General features: G+C 38.4%; 1 protein-coding gene across 1 annotated transcript in view; it reads left to right on the top strand.

Moving 5' to 3' along the window:
- NECAB1 (N-terminal EF-hand calcium binding protein 1) overlaps positions 1 to 13,996 on the top strand; it is a 57,379-nt gene that overhangs the window by 14,593 nt on the left and 28,790 nt on the right. The window contains exons 4-5 of the mRNA XM_040072681.2: positions 11,382 to 11,407; positions 13,724 to 13,821. Of these exons, the coding sequence (XP_039928615.1) occupies positions 11,382 to 11,407; positions 13,724 to 13,821 (124 nt within the window). The remainder of the gene's footprint in view (positions 1 to 11,381; positions 11,408 to 13,723; positions 13,822 to 13,996) is intronic.

Genomic DNA, 13,996 nt, shown 5'->3' with positions numbered 1-13,996 from the left:
TCCATATTTCTTTCTTAGAAATCTCGTTTAGTACCAAGAAATTGTGTCTTTATCAGGATGCTTGCAGACAAATGGAATTATGGTAAAATAAAACCACTTATAGAGATATGTGGTACATATGAGGAAGCCCAAAGCTGTACGAATGAGTCTATAAGTGGTTTTATTTTACCATAATTCCATTTGTCTGCAAGCATCCTGATAAAGACGCAATTTCTTGGTACTAAACAAGATTTCTTAGAAAAAAATACGGATGTTTTACATCTATTTTCCCTTCCTTTTTATTGGTAAAGTTTTTTAAATGCATTATTATTATTATTATTAGTAGTAGTAGTATTAATTATTATTATTATTATTGTTATTGTTGTTATTATTATTATTATTATTATTATTATTATACCATTTTCTTTTTTACAGAGGTTATATAAATTTGAAAAATGTGTAGAGAAATGAGGATAACATTATGTTTTTCCTCCTGGTAGACAGGCACACTTGAAGAATCAGTGCAATTGTTGAATGCTGCTGCTATTAACTGAAAATAGGTAATTAAACTATCATAGGAGCCATCTGAGAGAGAGATCATTCTCACTGTCCAGAAAAAGCCTGACAAAAATCTGGGCACAAAAGTCATAGATAATGGAGGGTTCATTTTTCGTGTATTTCAGGGAATGAAGCAGGTGGAAGATTAAGACCAGCTATTAAATTACCTTTTTGAACCAGAAGAAAGGGTGCTTTGTATTGATACATTAACATTTGTTACAGGAGGAGAACCTAGCTATGGGTAAGAAAACATATTTGAAACTTGGATTTAAGACAGCAACAAGAAGCTTTTGGAGTGTTTTTTCATACACTCTTTAACTGATAAAAGGCTTTAGGTTGATTTTACAGCTGAAAAGTATTCTACCAGGTTTGACATTTAACAGAGGCAAATACATTTTAAAGGCTTTCCCTTACCCCTTTGTAAGCTTTTGAGAAACCTGTCAGCAAGATGTCACAGGCCAAATATCAGATAGCTATAACAAAGAGAGACAGCTTGGCCAGTATAATATAATTTCCTTGTTAATGTAGCTTTCAAAACAAACAAACAAACAAACAAAAAACCCACAACAACAACAAAACCCACAAAAAACAACAACAAAAAAAAACCCAAACAAACAAAATTCCACCACAACAACAAAAACAAAAACACTTGAAGCAGACAAGATATAATGAGGCAAAAGCATTACTCACTGGCATTTCCTAAAATGTGCAGTTTATGTAAAATGTCTTAAATTAATGAGCTAGCTAAGAAAAGTAGCAAAAATGTTCATTGAACCTTGGGAAGTGTTCTAATGTAAGCATTAGGAGAATCATGTACATATCAAACAATCCCCAAACCATCTATTTTTAGATTTTTCACTTCCAAATTATCCAAAGGAATGAAATGGAAATGATGTGACTCAGAAGTAGTTTATGGCTGGTTTTCAGTAGGGGAGGGCAAAGAATTCTGCTCAATTTTGTAGCTAGTGGGAGATTTGCACAGATTATTTTGTCTCTCTCATCCAATTAAAATGCAGACACTGTCAAACTCTGGGAATATCTTTTATCTTCTCTGCTTCCCTTCACTTTACAAATTGCAGACTGCAGCTCCCTATCCTAAAAATATTTTGTAAGCATTGAGATTATGCAATGATTTACACTAGGACAGATGTCTAGGGAAGCATGTCATGATCCCTTAGTCATTTCTTGGAGTATCTCAAGAGTTCGTAACCAGCTTGTCACAAGAGCAGACTTTGGGTTGTTTCTGCCTGTGTTAAATCCTTTAGCTCTGCCAGCATTCAAAACCTCACTGTCTGTGTGTGTGCACAAGTCTTTGTGCTTTAAAACCCAAAGATGAAAAAGGAGATGTGGCCTTGGGGTGATAGCCATGGACCACAAACTCAGGCAATTTGAATTTCCTTCTCAGCTATGCTACAGCAATTTTTCAATAAGGTATTCAAAGCATGAAAGACTTAACTTGCTTAACACTTCCAAGGGAACTAAATTAAGCAAGTATTAAACCCCACTACTACACAGGCCCTAATGTCAATCTTGTTGAAGTGAGATTAAGATTATTAACTTTTAAAAAGACCAATTCAAGCTAATGTAACATGCTTGTCACAAAGCAGATAGGCTGTGGAAGAGTGCTGAAATGAGTAATTACCATTTCCAATGTGATAGCAGGGCAAATAACAGGGAGTTCAACTTCCCAGTAATTCAGGTTGTGTCTGCCTGACAGACTAGGTTGTCTGCACCTTGGTATTTGAAGCAATCAGGTGTTCTCTTCTTACAAAGTAAAAGAAGAGTCAATTAGTGCATAATAAGCCGGAAAAAGAGTTCAGTAAGAATTACTTACTGCCACATAAATTTCCAAGACATAGGTTGAATACGAGGTAATTATGACAGGATGAATTTAAATGTACAATTTTTCTAGACCCTAAAGTACAGGTTAATCATTCGGGACAGATCATTGCTTTTACAGAAAATTTTCATTAGCTAAGAGTATTTCCTCAATAGGTAACTTGGACATACATTTTGCAGTGTATGAATGTACTTACATGTGTAGTATTTTTTCTTTCTGTTTTTTTAAAAAAATTAACTTACCTTTTTATAACATTTGAAATATTAAATAAATATCACTAAAGACACAGTGTGCAAATTGGCTGCCTAAATTTTTAAATTTTCCTTCCTTTTTCCTTTGGATACAGCCAGAAACAAATGAATAAGACAACAAAATTAGGTAGTGTATCCATGCAAAGTGAAGTAGTGAAGTAATGTATCCATGAAAAAAGGAATTTATTTTTCCACCTCTTTAGTACTGCTGCGATATTTTGCCTTTCTTGAAGGTAAGCTTTGATTAGGCCATACAATGAGCATTCCTGACATGTAATTAGTAGAAGGTGACTGCTTTAGTGGTGTAGCTGTTAACCATCCTTCCTAAGTGCAGTTTCCAGTATTGTCATTACTTCAGAGTGAAGTTGAAAGCTAAGTAGGCATTTGACTGACACTAAGAGTCACTTCTATTTGTGCTTTCCAGGATCTCATGAAACCTTTGGGCAATCACACACCATTAAACGGTATAAAGAAGCAGTTACAGAGGGTCAGATGCACTCGCTCTACCAGTGGAAGGAAAGGCTTTGCATTGATGCAGAAGGAATCAGGTCTAGACTGTTACAGCCACATCTCCAGATTCTTGTTTCCTAGCGTGCATTCTCTTCTACTCAAAAGTAGTGTCTTGTATTTAAAGACCCTTTAAAAAGCCCCAAACAAACAAATATAGGCAAGAAATCAAGAGCAGTGACTTAAGCTGAAGCTTACCTGGAGTTGGTACAGTGATTCTCCTCCCCTTTTTCATAATGGTTTAAGTGTTTTGCAGGTAGCCCCAATATAAACACACTCTAAGCATCTGGGCAACGTCTTAGCTTGTTTCTAAGTTATCAAGAGGCCAAGGTAGATCCCCACAGTTTCTTGAGTAGAAGCCAGGTCCCCAGAGTATGAGTTAGACCAACATGAGTACATGCCTGTGAGCAGAGAAGGGCAAGGGGAAGAGCTTATCTTTGTGTCTTGATTTGACATATATTTAACATGACATCTGTGTTATACATCTGTAATGTCAGTTTGGACCTGCTCAGTCCTTGTCCTAACACTTCAAAAAATCTCAGTGTAGTCTATCTGAAATGTGGTTAACCTTTTAGGAGGTTTGCGAGGGTGAAGGAAACCCAGTGTGGTTCCTCACCTCTCTCTTCTCTCCCAGTCTGAGCTCCAAGCTCCACAGTGCTCAGTGGGGCCCTTCAGGGCTGATGGCAGAAATAGGAAGGATGTTGACGCAAGTGCAAGTCCTGCGAAGACACCAGAAGACTTCCTTTGTGCTGACAAGGAAGGTCATGGAGAACATGGTCTGCAGATTGTAATAATTTTGGAGCTGAAGACCCACATACTCTGCTGTCTCAGAGCATTCTGGTTATTAACTGAATGCAAAACATCCTTCATGTAAAATAGTGTGGAACCACTGCTGAGGAAGCTCTGCAGAAATACAGCTGTTTTGTTTATGTGTCATTGCATGAATAATTGTACTGGAAGTAGAGAAAGGTATCAGAAGCACAGGTCTTTTTATACATAGAGAGAAATATACAGGAAAAGTTTGAAATTAGTGGTGTAAGGGGGGAAGGCTGTTACAAGGAATTTCTTTGGTAAATTATCTCCTACTCAATTTTAATGTCAACTCTGACAAGCTTGTGTTTCAGCAGAGCAAGAATCCTTCACATGGTTAATGGTTTAGTGAATGAGTCTTCAAAAAAGTCATTGCAAATGTAACCTCCCTTTTATCCTTTACCCTTCCCACCCCCCACTCATGACTTCCATGGAAATTGTTTTAGCATAATAGCATCCTCTGGGAAAAGGTGTCAGAAGATAATGAGAATATTTGGCAAAGTTACAAACTAGGAGATATATAGGAGGTCTCAAGGGAATTTAGTCTGCAGCACTGCTGGAGAGATAGTGCAATAAATGTTTCACTGATTACTGACTCATATGAGTCTGTGGGGAATCAGACTTATTTTTCTGTCTTTACTCGTTGGTAAAAGTCCTTAGTCAGGACCCTCGTTACAAGGTAGGAGAGAAGCTAGAACTGTTGAGGGCCTGGGGCATGGGCAACCTCCCAAAGGTAGGGAGACCCCATTAAACTTTTGTGTATGGCATGAGTTAAAATCTGCATGAGCCAGAGATGAGTTTGGTGAGAATCTGAGAGCCTTGGCCACCTGCAGCACACTGAGGTTTTGCTGGGCATTTGGGGAGCGTGTCATGCTGCATGCACAGCAGATGTAGGGATGAGACGTGGCACTATGGAGACACATCCACCCTTGCATGTCTGTGTGTCAGCAGGGTGTCTAAGGCTTCCTCCTGGGCAGGGGTGTCACTGGCACCTATGGTATGATACTGTTCACATGGGCTTCAGCTCAGTTGCCCAGTCATTTGGCATTTTAGATGCTCACACTTGAAGATCAGCCCAAGGTGGAAAGGATACCACAGAAGTAGTTGGGACATGGGTGGTGGGAGAAATGCTAGAGCATTTGAAGCAACACTAGATGCCTTTTTTATATCAAATTACTTCTTTATATCAAATTACTTTTTTATATCAAATTACTTCTAGTCTCCTCCCAGCTAGTCTAGTAAACCCTCTCAACTCCACTCTATATGCTGGGGCTCCTTCGCCTGGCAGGGGAGGTTGGACAGCCGGTGCACGTATCACATCGCACATCTACATTTAGGATTCATCCCCAAAGTGAATAAACCTGCCTTCCACCTGCCCAGGTCTTCATTAGCAGAGGCCCAGTTCCTCCCTTGGGTCAGTAGAGAAATGCTGAGATCATCTGCCCTAGCAGCAAACTCCAAAAGGTGACAATTGCATGTTGAGAGTAAGAGGCTGGTTAGCAATGAAACTAAACTGTACACTGAAACTAAAATAAAAGGCATGCTTATATAGAATGCTTCCTTCAAGGTTCTGCTTGTAAACTTAATAATGACAAGTCCTCAGTAGTTGAAGGATACTCTCTAAGTGTACTAATTATCTCTGCTTTTCCTTTTGTTTTAGTTGGAAGGCATATTTCAGTCTCATGCTATTGCTGATCTTTCACAGTTCAATACAAGTACACAGAAAAAAATAATTAACTTCTAAGTAAAACAAGGAAAATAAAAAAAAATATTAAGAACAATATGACATACAGACAGGATCTTTAATTAGGTGAAGTGCAGGTTTTTATTTTTTTTAAGGAATTTTGAATCCAAATTTGCAAGAGGAAAATAATATATTGGGTTTGACCATTTTTTAAAAAATGGTTCTTTTAGATTAAATTAGAATTTCAGGCACACATTGCAGCATTGGCATCAGAAAGGTGTGTTTGCTAATATTTAAGATATGTAATTGCATCTGTTGGCTTTAACACAGATCTCTCAAGACCATAGTTATAGAAATCAGTTTGGAAATGAAGCACATAGACAAAGACAAGATACGGGTCAGAGTGAGCTGATTATATATTTTAGTATTTCACAATTTCAGGATTGACAAAATCCTGATGCTAACAGATCCTCTGGTCAGACGGACAAGCTGCAAATAGAATTTTGCTTGGAAATTTTCCATATGAGTGGTTATTTTTAATGGGAAATTCAGCTTTCTGCAGAAACAAATGGCAATCTCTCTCAGTGAAAAAATCAAACGGTAATGCCTGTTTTCAGTTGCCTTTAACTAAATGGAGCTGATTTAAAGGACCTCATTTCAGTTCTGCAGTAGATAACATTGGCTTCCCTGCAGTAAGCTCATTGCTTAATGGTAGGTATAGTTTGAAGACCTGGTCCCTTCCGTAATCTGGCTTTGCCAGAGAACCACAAGAGTTTTAATACCACTCAAAAATCACCAAAAGAGGTTTTACAATGACATCAGATAGTTCTGAGGATTCTTAGATGAGTCCAACCAGGCCCTATAGATTTGTAGGGGTCCAGCTGAAGCAGCAGATCCCACACAATTTCAGGGTCTGCTGGGAATCAGACATTCTCGCAGCCATGGTCCTCCAGCTCTGGGCAGTGAGACCCCTTGGTCCATCATCTGTATTGAAGACAGAGGCAAAGAATGCATTAAACACCTCTGCCTTGTCCATATCCCTGTTTGTGAGGTGCCCATCCTCATCCTGTAACAAGCTGATGTTAATTCTATGCTGCCCTTTGCCATTAATATATTTAAAATAACTTTTTATTTTCTTACACATTGCTGGACAGCTTCAACTCCAGTTGATCTTTGGCTGTATGAATTTTCATCCTACACTGGCAAGCTGCATCTCTGTATTTTTCCAGATCACCTGACCTTGCTTACACTGGGCATACACCTTCCTTTCCAAAAGAAGATGCCTGTTCAGCAAAGCTTACCTTCTGACCTTACATTTTGAAATTGCCTGCTCCTGTTCATTTCCAAAGAGTGTAAGAAAACAAAGTAAACATTTTATTTTGTCTAAGAATAAATAATTTAATCTCAGGGGTTTGTTTTTTTAAAAAATAATTTTGTGACAAAACCAGAAATTGCAACATTATCCACTCCTGTGGGGTGAAAGCTCTGAAATTTGATCTCTGTGGCAAAAGAGCCACGGTGATGCTGCATCTCATTTTCTCATTTAGCTTTGCGTCATTCAGACTCTGCAAAAAAATCATGGCTCTGCAGCCCTTGTACAGTGCTCTACAAATTCTGGCATACACCACAAGTTTTGATAGCATTAAGCCTCTTTTAGCAACACAAAGGTTGTTATAGCTGGGATGATTAAGGTGAGTTTATCAGCTCTGTAGTCATCGCATGCCTGTGAATCACTGCTGAAGGCAAAGGACTAGAGGGTTGTTTTTTCAGATGAGTTCTTAGTCAGGAAAAAAACACCCTTTATTCTCTCCTTCAGTCCTGCCACAGGAAGAGCAGTAAATGATGATTCTGTAGTTATCATTTAGCCTGGAGCTAAGCAAACCAGGCAATTATTTAGTGAAGCAAAATGTGAGACAGCAAAAGATCTGTGACTCCGCTGTCAGAGCCCAGAGAGCCAAGCTGGCTGCTGCCTTTGGGAGCCCAGAGGGTGCACAGTCCAGATGGATCTGGGGTTGAAGGGCAGCTGTGTCCTCAGGGCAGCAGGAAGTTTGTCTCTCCAGGGACAGAAGTTTTGTCCCACTTCTGCCCCCTCTCCCTCCTCTCCCTTTTCTGTGACCAGAGGCCTGAGCTTGCAGCACTGCATCCTACTGGAAGCAGTTTTGCCTCCACTGGTAAAAAGCCATGAACAAACCTGAACTAAAGGTGTTGTTTGCTCTTGCAAAAGAGCTGTGAGGCAGAAAATCCTTAAAATGGAAGTGCACACATAGGATTCTTTTACAAAACACTCTCAGTAGTATTGGAGCAGTTACTTCATTTTGCTGACTTAAAGTAAGATGGTACACAGGCTTTCTTGTTGCAAAGACCTTCCAGCTTTTTGGCTGAGATTGTCCGTGGATGCCTATTCAGCTACCCTTGCATAGTTTAAGTAACTCTTAATTCCTTTTACTCACAAATTACATGCTTCTACTTAACAATAGGTGACACATGCTTCAAACTTTCTTCCCTAAGCCCAAATTTAGCAAAAAGACACACAAATGGGACTGAAAAGTTCAAGCTTTTGAAATAAATCGATCTGGTACCTGAGAATGAAAAGAGAGCTGAAGAAGAAAGTGTTATCCTCCTCCAGCTGTAATTCATGGCAATGATTTTCCTAAATTAAGTTAGTTCATAAAGTCTTTCAATAGTATTGGATTCTTCAACAAAGTAACTGGTTTATATTTCAGACTCCATGCTCTGTAAGATATTGCCTCTTCTTGTGATCCAGGGAAAATATGTACATCTTCTGCTGGATCCTCTGCCTAGAGGTGCCTTTTGTAGCATAGAACAGTGTGTGTCAGGTCAGTGGATGGATCCATGGACCCACAGCAGTGGATGAGTGGAATAGCTTTAACGTTCTCTCTTCCCTGGATGCCCCCAGTCCACAGCTAACTGTAGTGGGCAGAACAAGAGCACAACTGCTTTGCAATTCCACATTTTGGACCACTTCCAGAGGTACCACGAATATGCACTTTTCCCACCGTTCATTCAAATGAATTTGCTTATTTTTCAGTCACTGATCAATAGACATGATCAACTTTTCAGTGATCAGAACTTCTCAGTCCTTTAAAAATAGCTCATGTTTTTTAGCTAGAGAACATTTTAGACATGGACAGGTAAAGGACTGCATCTGCTAGTCAGAGAGTAAACTGAGAATTATCATTCTGACATGATGTGAATGCATTTACCTCACCCTGTGCTTTGGTTGCTTATCATGAGTGGAGGGCTGGTGCCTGGATGTGAGTCATCCAGCAAATATTGTTAATAACATGTTCAACATTGCCAGATTATAGGTCTAAACAGAAACATCCTTGGCATATGTACCCACTGAAATGAGGAACAGGTGCCTGCTGTACATCAGAATACTGAGCTACAGAAATAGCCCTCTGGTGTGCACCTCGCTCCTGTACTATTAAAACACTTGCTAAGCTTCTTTAATTATTTCTGTAAGCATCTTGCAGGGAGCTCAAAAATGTTTATGTGCAGCAAAAGAATTCCTATGTTTGTTCACAACTGTTTTTGAAGCAGCATGTCATTATTTTTTGAGATTGAAATAATCACTGACACAAAATTATAGCTTCCCTGCCTAGAACAGCATCTCCTTCAAACAGGATGCCACAAACAATGAAGCCTTCAAGGGTATTTATAACAGAAGGAAATACAGAGTATGCTAGACAAAAATCCATGTTCTTCATGTCTTTTCTGTGTTTTTTTGCAGGCAGCACAAAATGTTTTGGATAATATTTTCTGGCTATTCAGGTGTCCAATTCTAACTGAAAATGAATTCAGCATCTGAATATTTTTCCGTTTTCACTGGTAGTCCATTTGCAGCTGTGCCACTCCTGTCAATAGTACAGACAGCCTGTTGGAAACAGGGATGCTGAAAGCCTCTGAACCACTCCCTATGTCACTAACATGGTGCTGAGAATGTTGCAAAACAAGACAGATCAGAATAGATTTGAATATAAAATTTTAAAAGAGAGCATGAATTTGACTGGCTAACAATGCAGAAGGCAGTTTTAAACACAGCTATCAAGCTGTGCACTAAGAAATGCAGAAGTGTCTTTTACATTAAGTCATAAGGGCAGATGATATGAAGGAGCAGAAAATGCAGGGATGGTGAAAAAAAGAGCAGGCATTTTAACAGCAAACTCCTGTCATTTATCCACATCATATCCTGTCAAGGCTCTTTGACTGGGGCAATTTTCCAGCTTTCAGGGTTTGAGTTTGCATTTAAGAGATTACCATCTGGACTGTTCCAAAATTGATTGCTGAACTGCAGAAGTGTTGGCCGGACACATTTGGCCATAGATACTGTAGTGATTTGTGGTAAACAGCCTTAAGGAATTGCAGACACTGTCCCTATGACATAGTTTGTTTACCTAAGAGTTGAGTTTCACAGCTTTGGCACCTGTTCTTAGAGACTGTGAATTCCTTTATAGCTGCTACCAAGATCATTGAAGAAATCAGGTGTAAGTCTCATTTGCAGCCATCTAACTTGGCCTGTTCAAATGCAGACAAGAATCACTTTCAATTAACAAATGTTGTGTGAAAATCTTATTTACAGTATCAATTTAAAGTGATCAGAAGTTTTTATAGCCCTGAGTATGGAAGATTGTGATAATCCAGGATCCTGCAATTTCTATCAGTTTCTCTCCCTTGTGAAATGAAGGCCAGATGTATGGAAGGCAGCAGTGGAGAAAGTGATTTTAAGATAATACTTTGTCATCATTTTATTAAAAGGTCAATTTAAAAATTCCAGTAAAAAGATAAGTGAAAAAATACTAAGTGCAATCAGCCATTCAGTATTCACCCTTCAGAATGATTCAAAGAGGACATTAATGCTTTTAAGTTTCTTTAATAATCTGTTTCTTTTCCTCCTTGGAAGAAAGTCAATATACTAAGTTTCAGTAATGAGCTGTAGGTCAAATGGTTTTTTCATTTAACTATTAAGGCCTTGCTTATGAGAGAAAATATCACTAAAGTTGATGAAGATGAAATCTGCTTCAAGCAAACAGATTTGAATCAAATAGAACACTTCCCTGCATTTATGCACTTATATAACGTTGGCATGGGAATATGGCAGTACAACTATACTTTTCATCATTAATTTTGCCAAAGTTAGTTGTGGTGAAATGGTCTTGCACGGCCAGAAAGTCTTAGGATTTATGTGTCCTCATGGGCTATGTCTGGCTTTTATCTGCCTTCTCTACTGTCTCTCCCATAGAACACTATTGCACAGCAAGGATTGCAAACAGGAGAAAGTTACTGGGTTTTTTCTTCTTTAGCATGGAAGCCCAAGCTCTCTGAGCCTTGCCATCCAGCATGACAGCCACAGGAGTACGGGCAGAAAGCTGGAGAAAAAAACCCCAAACCAAACTTTTGTGATCTTTAGATGGATTCCTGCCAGAACCAAATGTGTAAGGCCTGAGGAGCAGTGACTGCATCCTGATGCACAAAGGCTGAACTTCAGAGTAGGAAGGTGCCAGTAGGAATGTGCTCAGGAATGGAGGCTGCACCTGCAGCCAGCTTGAGAAAGGCTGCAGCCCTCTGCCCTAAGGCAGCAGAGCAAGGCCAGGCACTTGCATCTCCTGCTGCAGCCCAAGCAGGAGGGCTTCATATCCCGGTCAGGCTAATATTTGAGTTGCACTATTTACCAGTACAACAAAAAAAACATCACTAACCTCACTAACCTTTTATATTCTTATCTTTGCAGCAATCTTGACACAGAAGAGCTCTGTGGTAAGTTCTTTTTTGGGCAAGAACATAATCTATGCCTGCAGCAACCCTGTGAAAATAAACATGCCATGTGATTTTTTTTTTTTTTTTTTTTCTTGTTTAATCTTTGTAGCTCAAACAGAAAATAATTTCCAGTCAGAGAACTCCTGGGAAAAATGCGTATGAGTTATAATCTTTACAGACTCTGTCATCCCCTATGTGCAGAATTTATTTTGAAAATATTTTTCCTGATCAGTATTTCACACTCTCTGAGATTCAAGATCTGTTCTGACATAAAGATAGATAGATAGATAGATAGATAGATAGATAGATAGATAGATAGATAGATGAAAGACTTGTACTTTATTTCACTTTAGTGTGAGATATTTTTTCTAGTTACTTTCTCAGTTTAATTCTTGTCATATACCCCACTAAAAGAAAATTCATTACTTTCCTTCTACTTGAGCCAGGAAGAACAGCAAGTGTGAGAAGTTCTATGATCCTTTGTCACAATAAAACTCCTGCAAAGCCTAGATTTTGGCCCAATTACCCCTTTCTGTACCTCATTCTGAGCTGTGAGTCATTTTCCCAACACCCTGTTTGCACTCCAGCTTATCTTACAGCACCTGATTTAGGAGTGCTTCTTGCAGCATAAAACCATTTACAAATGTTTTTGCAGGTTCTCCCACAAAATGTCAAGGAAAAAAAAAATCATACTTGTCAACACCAGCCAATTTCTGAGGGAAAGATGGCAGCCTGATAAGTTTTCCAATGGTCAACAATGTTGAAGTCCTTTAAAAGCTGAATGTACTGTCAAGTGGAATACCAGCTTGTTTACTCACCCACAGGGTGACATGGCCAAGAACCCACTAAGACACCTCACCCTGTGGCTTATAAATGTATAAAAAGAGGCTGATCCGAAGTGAACTGGGCTGTGATGCCTTCTGCTGGTCGAGCATCTGGCCAAAGTAAACCTGGCTGAGGAAGAGAGGTGGTTTTCTTCGCCAGGGGATTTACTGCAGTTGAGGTTGCACTGGAGGCATATAGGCTTGCTGGCTGAGGGGGTGTCAGTCCAGTACTGACTCTGTTTACTGTCTGTTTTCATTAAATACAGGCTGCTTCAAATGGTGCCACTAGGATGTTTCGCATCCATGATTCTGGTACTGAGTTTATACAATACATGTTTAAGCTTGTGATTATGAAGCTCTGAATTGCATCAGTTCATCTCAGAAATGAAGCTAAAAAACATCCAGGGCAGTAATTCATAATATGTTTTCATCCTAAATAATTTCATTCAACCTCTCAGCAATACCAGGTCATGTCACAGTGTTCCTGGAATCTTATGTTTTCATGATTCCCCTGAGAAGCTCATGCTGATCTCTTAAAAGCCCCAAAGAGTTGCTATTTATTATTTCAAAATCTAATCTCCTTCCTCCTGTCTGCCATTTAGGTGTTGATTTTCGTGCTCTTCCAGGTGATCTGATGTCTAAATGCCTTATCTAACACAGTCTCTAAGCTTTAACATAATTTTATTTATTTATTTTTCACACATTTTCCTTCCTGTGTTTCTCTCTATTGTATTTCACGACATCAACTAAATGGGAACTCTGGTCATGATTTCCCAGGTTTGCTTCCTCTTTTTGCTGTAAACCCTCTGATTTTACATCAGCTCTTTCTGTTAAAAACCCCTTTGCTTTGAGAAGTTACACAAGGATATCCTGCAACTTGTTATCTACATGATTTTAATTTAAATGCATTTTGCATGCCTCATATTTGTTGAAAATAACACAGCACCTGGGACTAGGAGCTTATCTGGCCAACTCATGGTCTCTTCATTTCTCAGAGAAACAATTGTTCTCAACCAACCTTGCCTCACAATAGTCCCCACTTGATATTATCTGGTCTAAGGACTTTACCAGAATTATTCATTTTTGTATCAATATAATCTAATTCACCACATGCATATGAAAACTTAATTTCCTGCTAGTAACTGTAGATGATTAGACTGAAAATTCGGTTTACAAAGAATATGTAGATATTTTGAAATTGTTTGTTTCAGCTGTCAATTTGATATTTACATTTTTTTGCAAATTTGATAACTCATTTATTGAAAGAAAATGTTTTTAAATACTGATTTAGGTATTTTAAGTACACCAGAAATGATTTTGCAGAGGAAACAGTATAAAATTTAAAAAGAAAATTATTATTTTCATTGTAATTCCCTTCCATTTTGTATTTAATAATGCCATAACTGAATTCAGACTTGATAAAGCTGATATTCAATGAAATACTGTTTTTTCAGGCCATTTGTAGGTGATTTGGGATTTTGTCTTCCTTCAGATTATTTTTCAAAGCACTTAGGAGAATATGAAAATGTTCTATCTGTCTTGGAAGACTTAAACATAACCATACTGAAGGCAATGGACAAAACAAAGAAAGTAAGTAAAAATTGTGATATTTTCTTTACATTGTATATTTTGTTTGTTTGGAGTATTTCTGCTAGTTTTCTTATCTGAATTTGCTAATTCATATTTAAGTTCTTCCAAATATACATGCTTGTATCAAAATCCAGTGTAAAAAGCTTTGTCAAAATGGTTGTATATGAAATCTTTA

Source organism: Hirundo rustica, chromosome 1 (assembly GCF_015227805.2).
Source record: "Hirundo rustica isolate bHirRus1 chromosome 1, bHirRus1.pri.v3, whole genome shotgun sequence".
NCBI classification, from domain to species: domain Eukaryota; kingdom Metazoa; phylum Chordata; class Aves; order Passeriformes; family Hirundinidae; genus Hirundo; species Hirundo rustica.
This window is presented reverse-complemented; position numbering and strand designations above follow the sequence as displayed.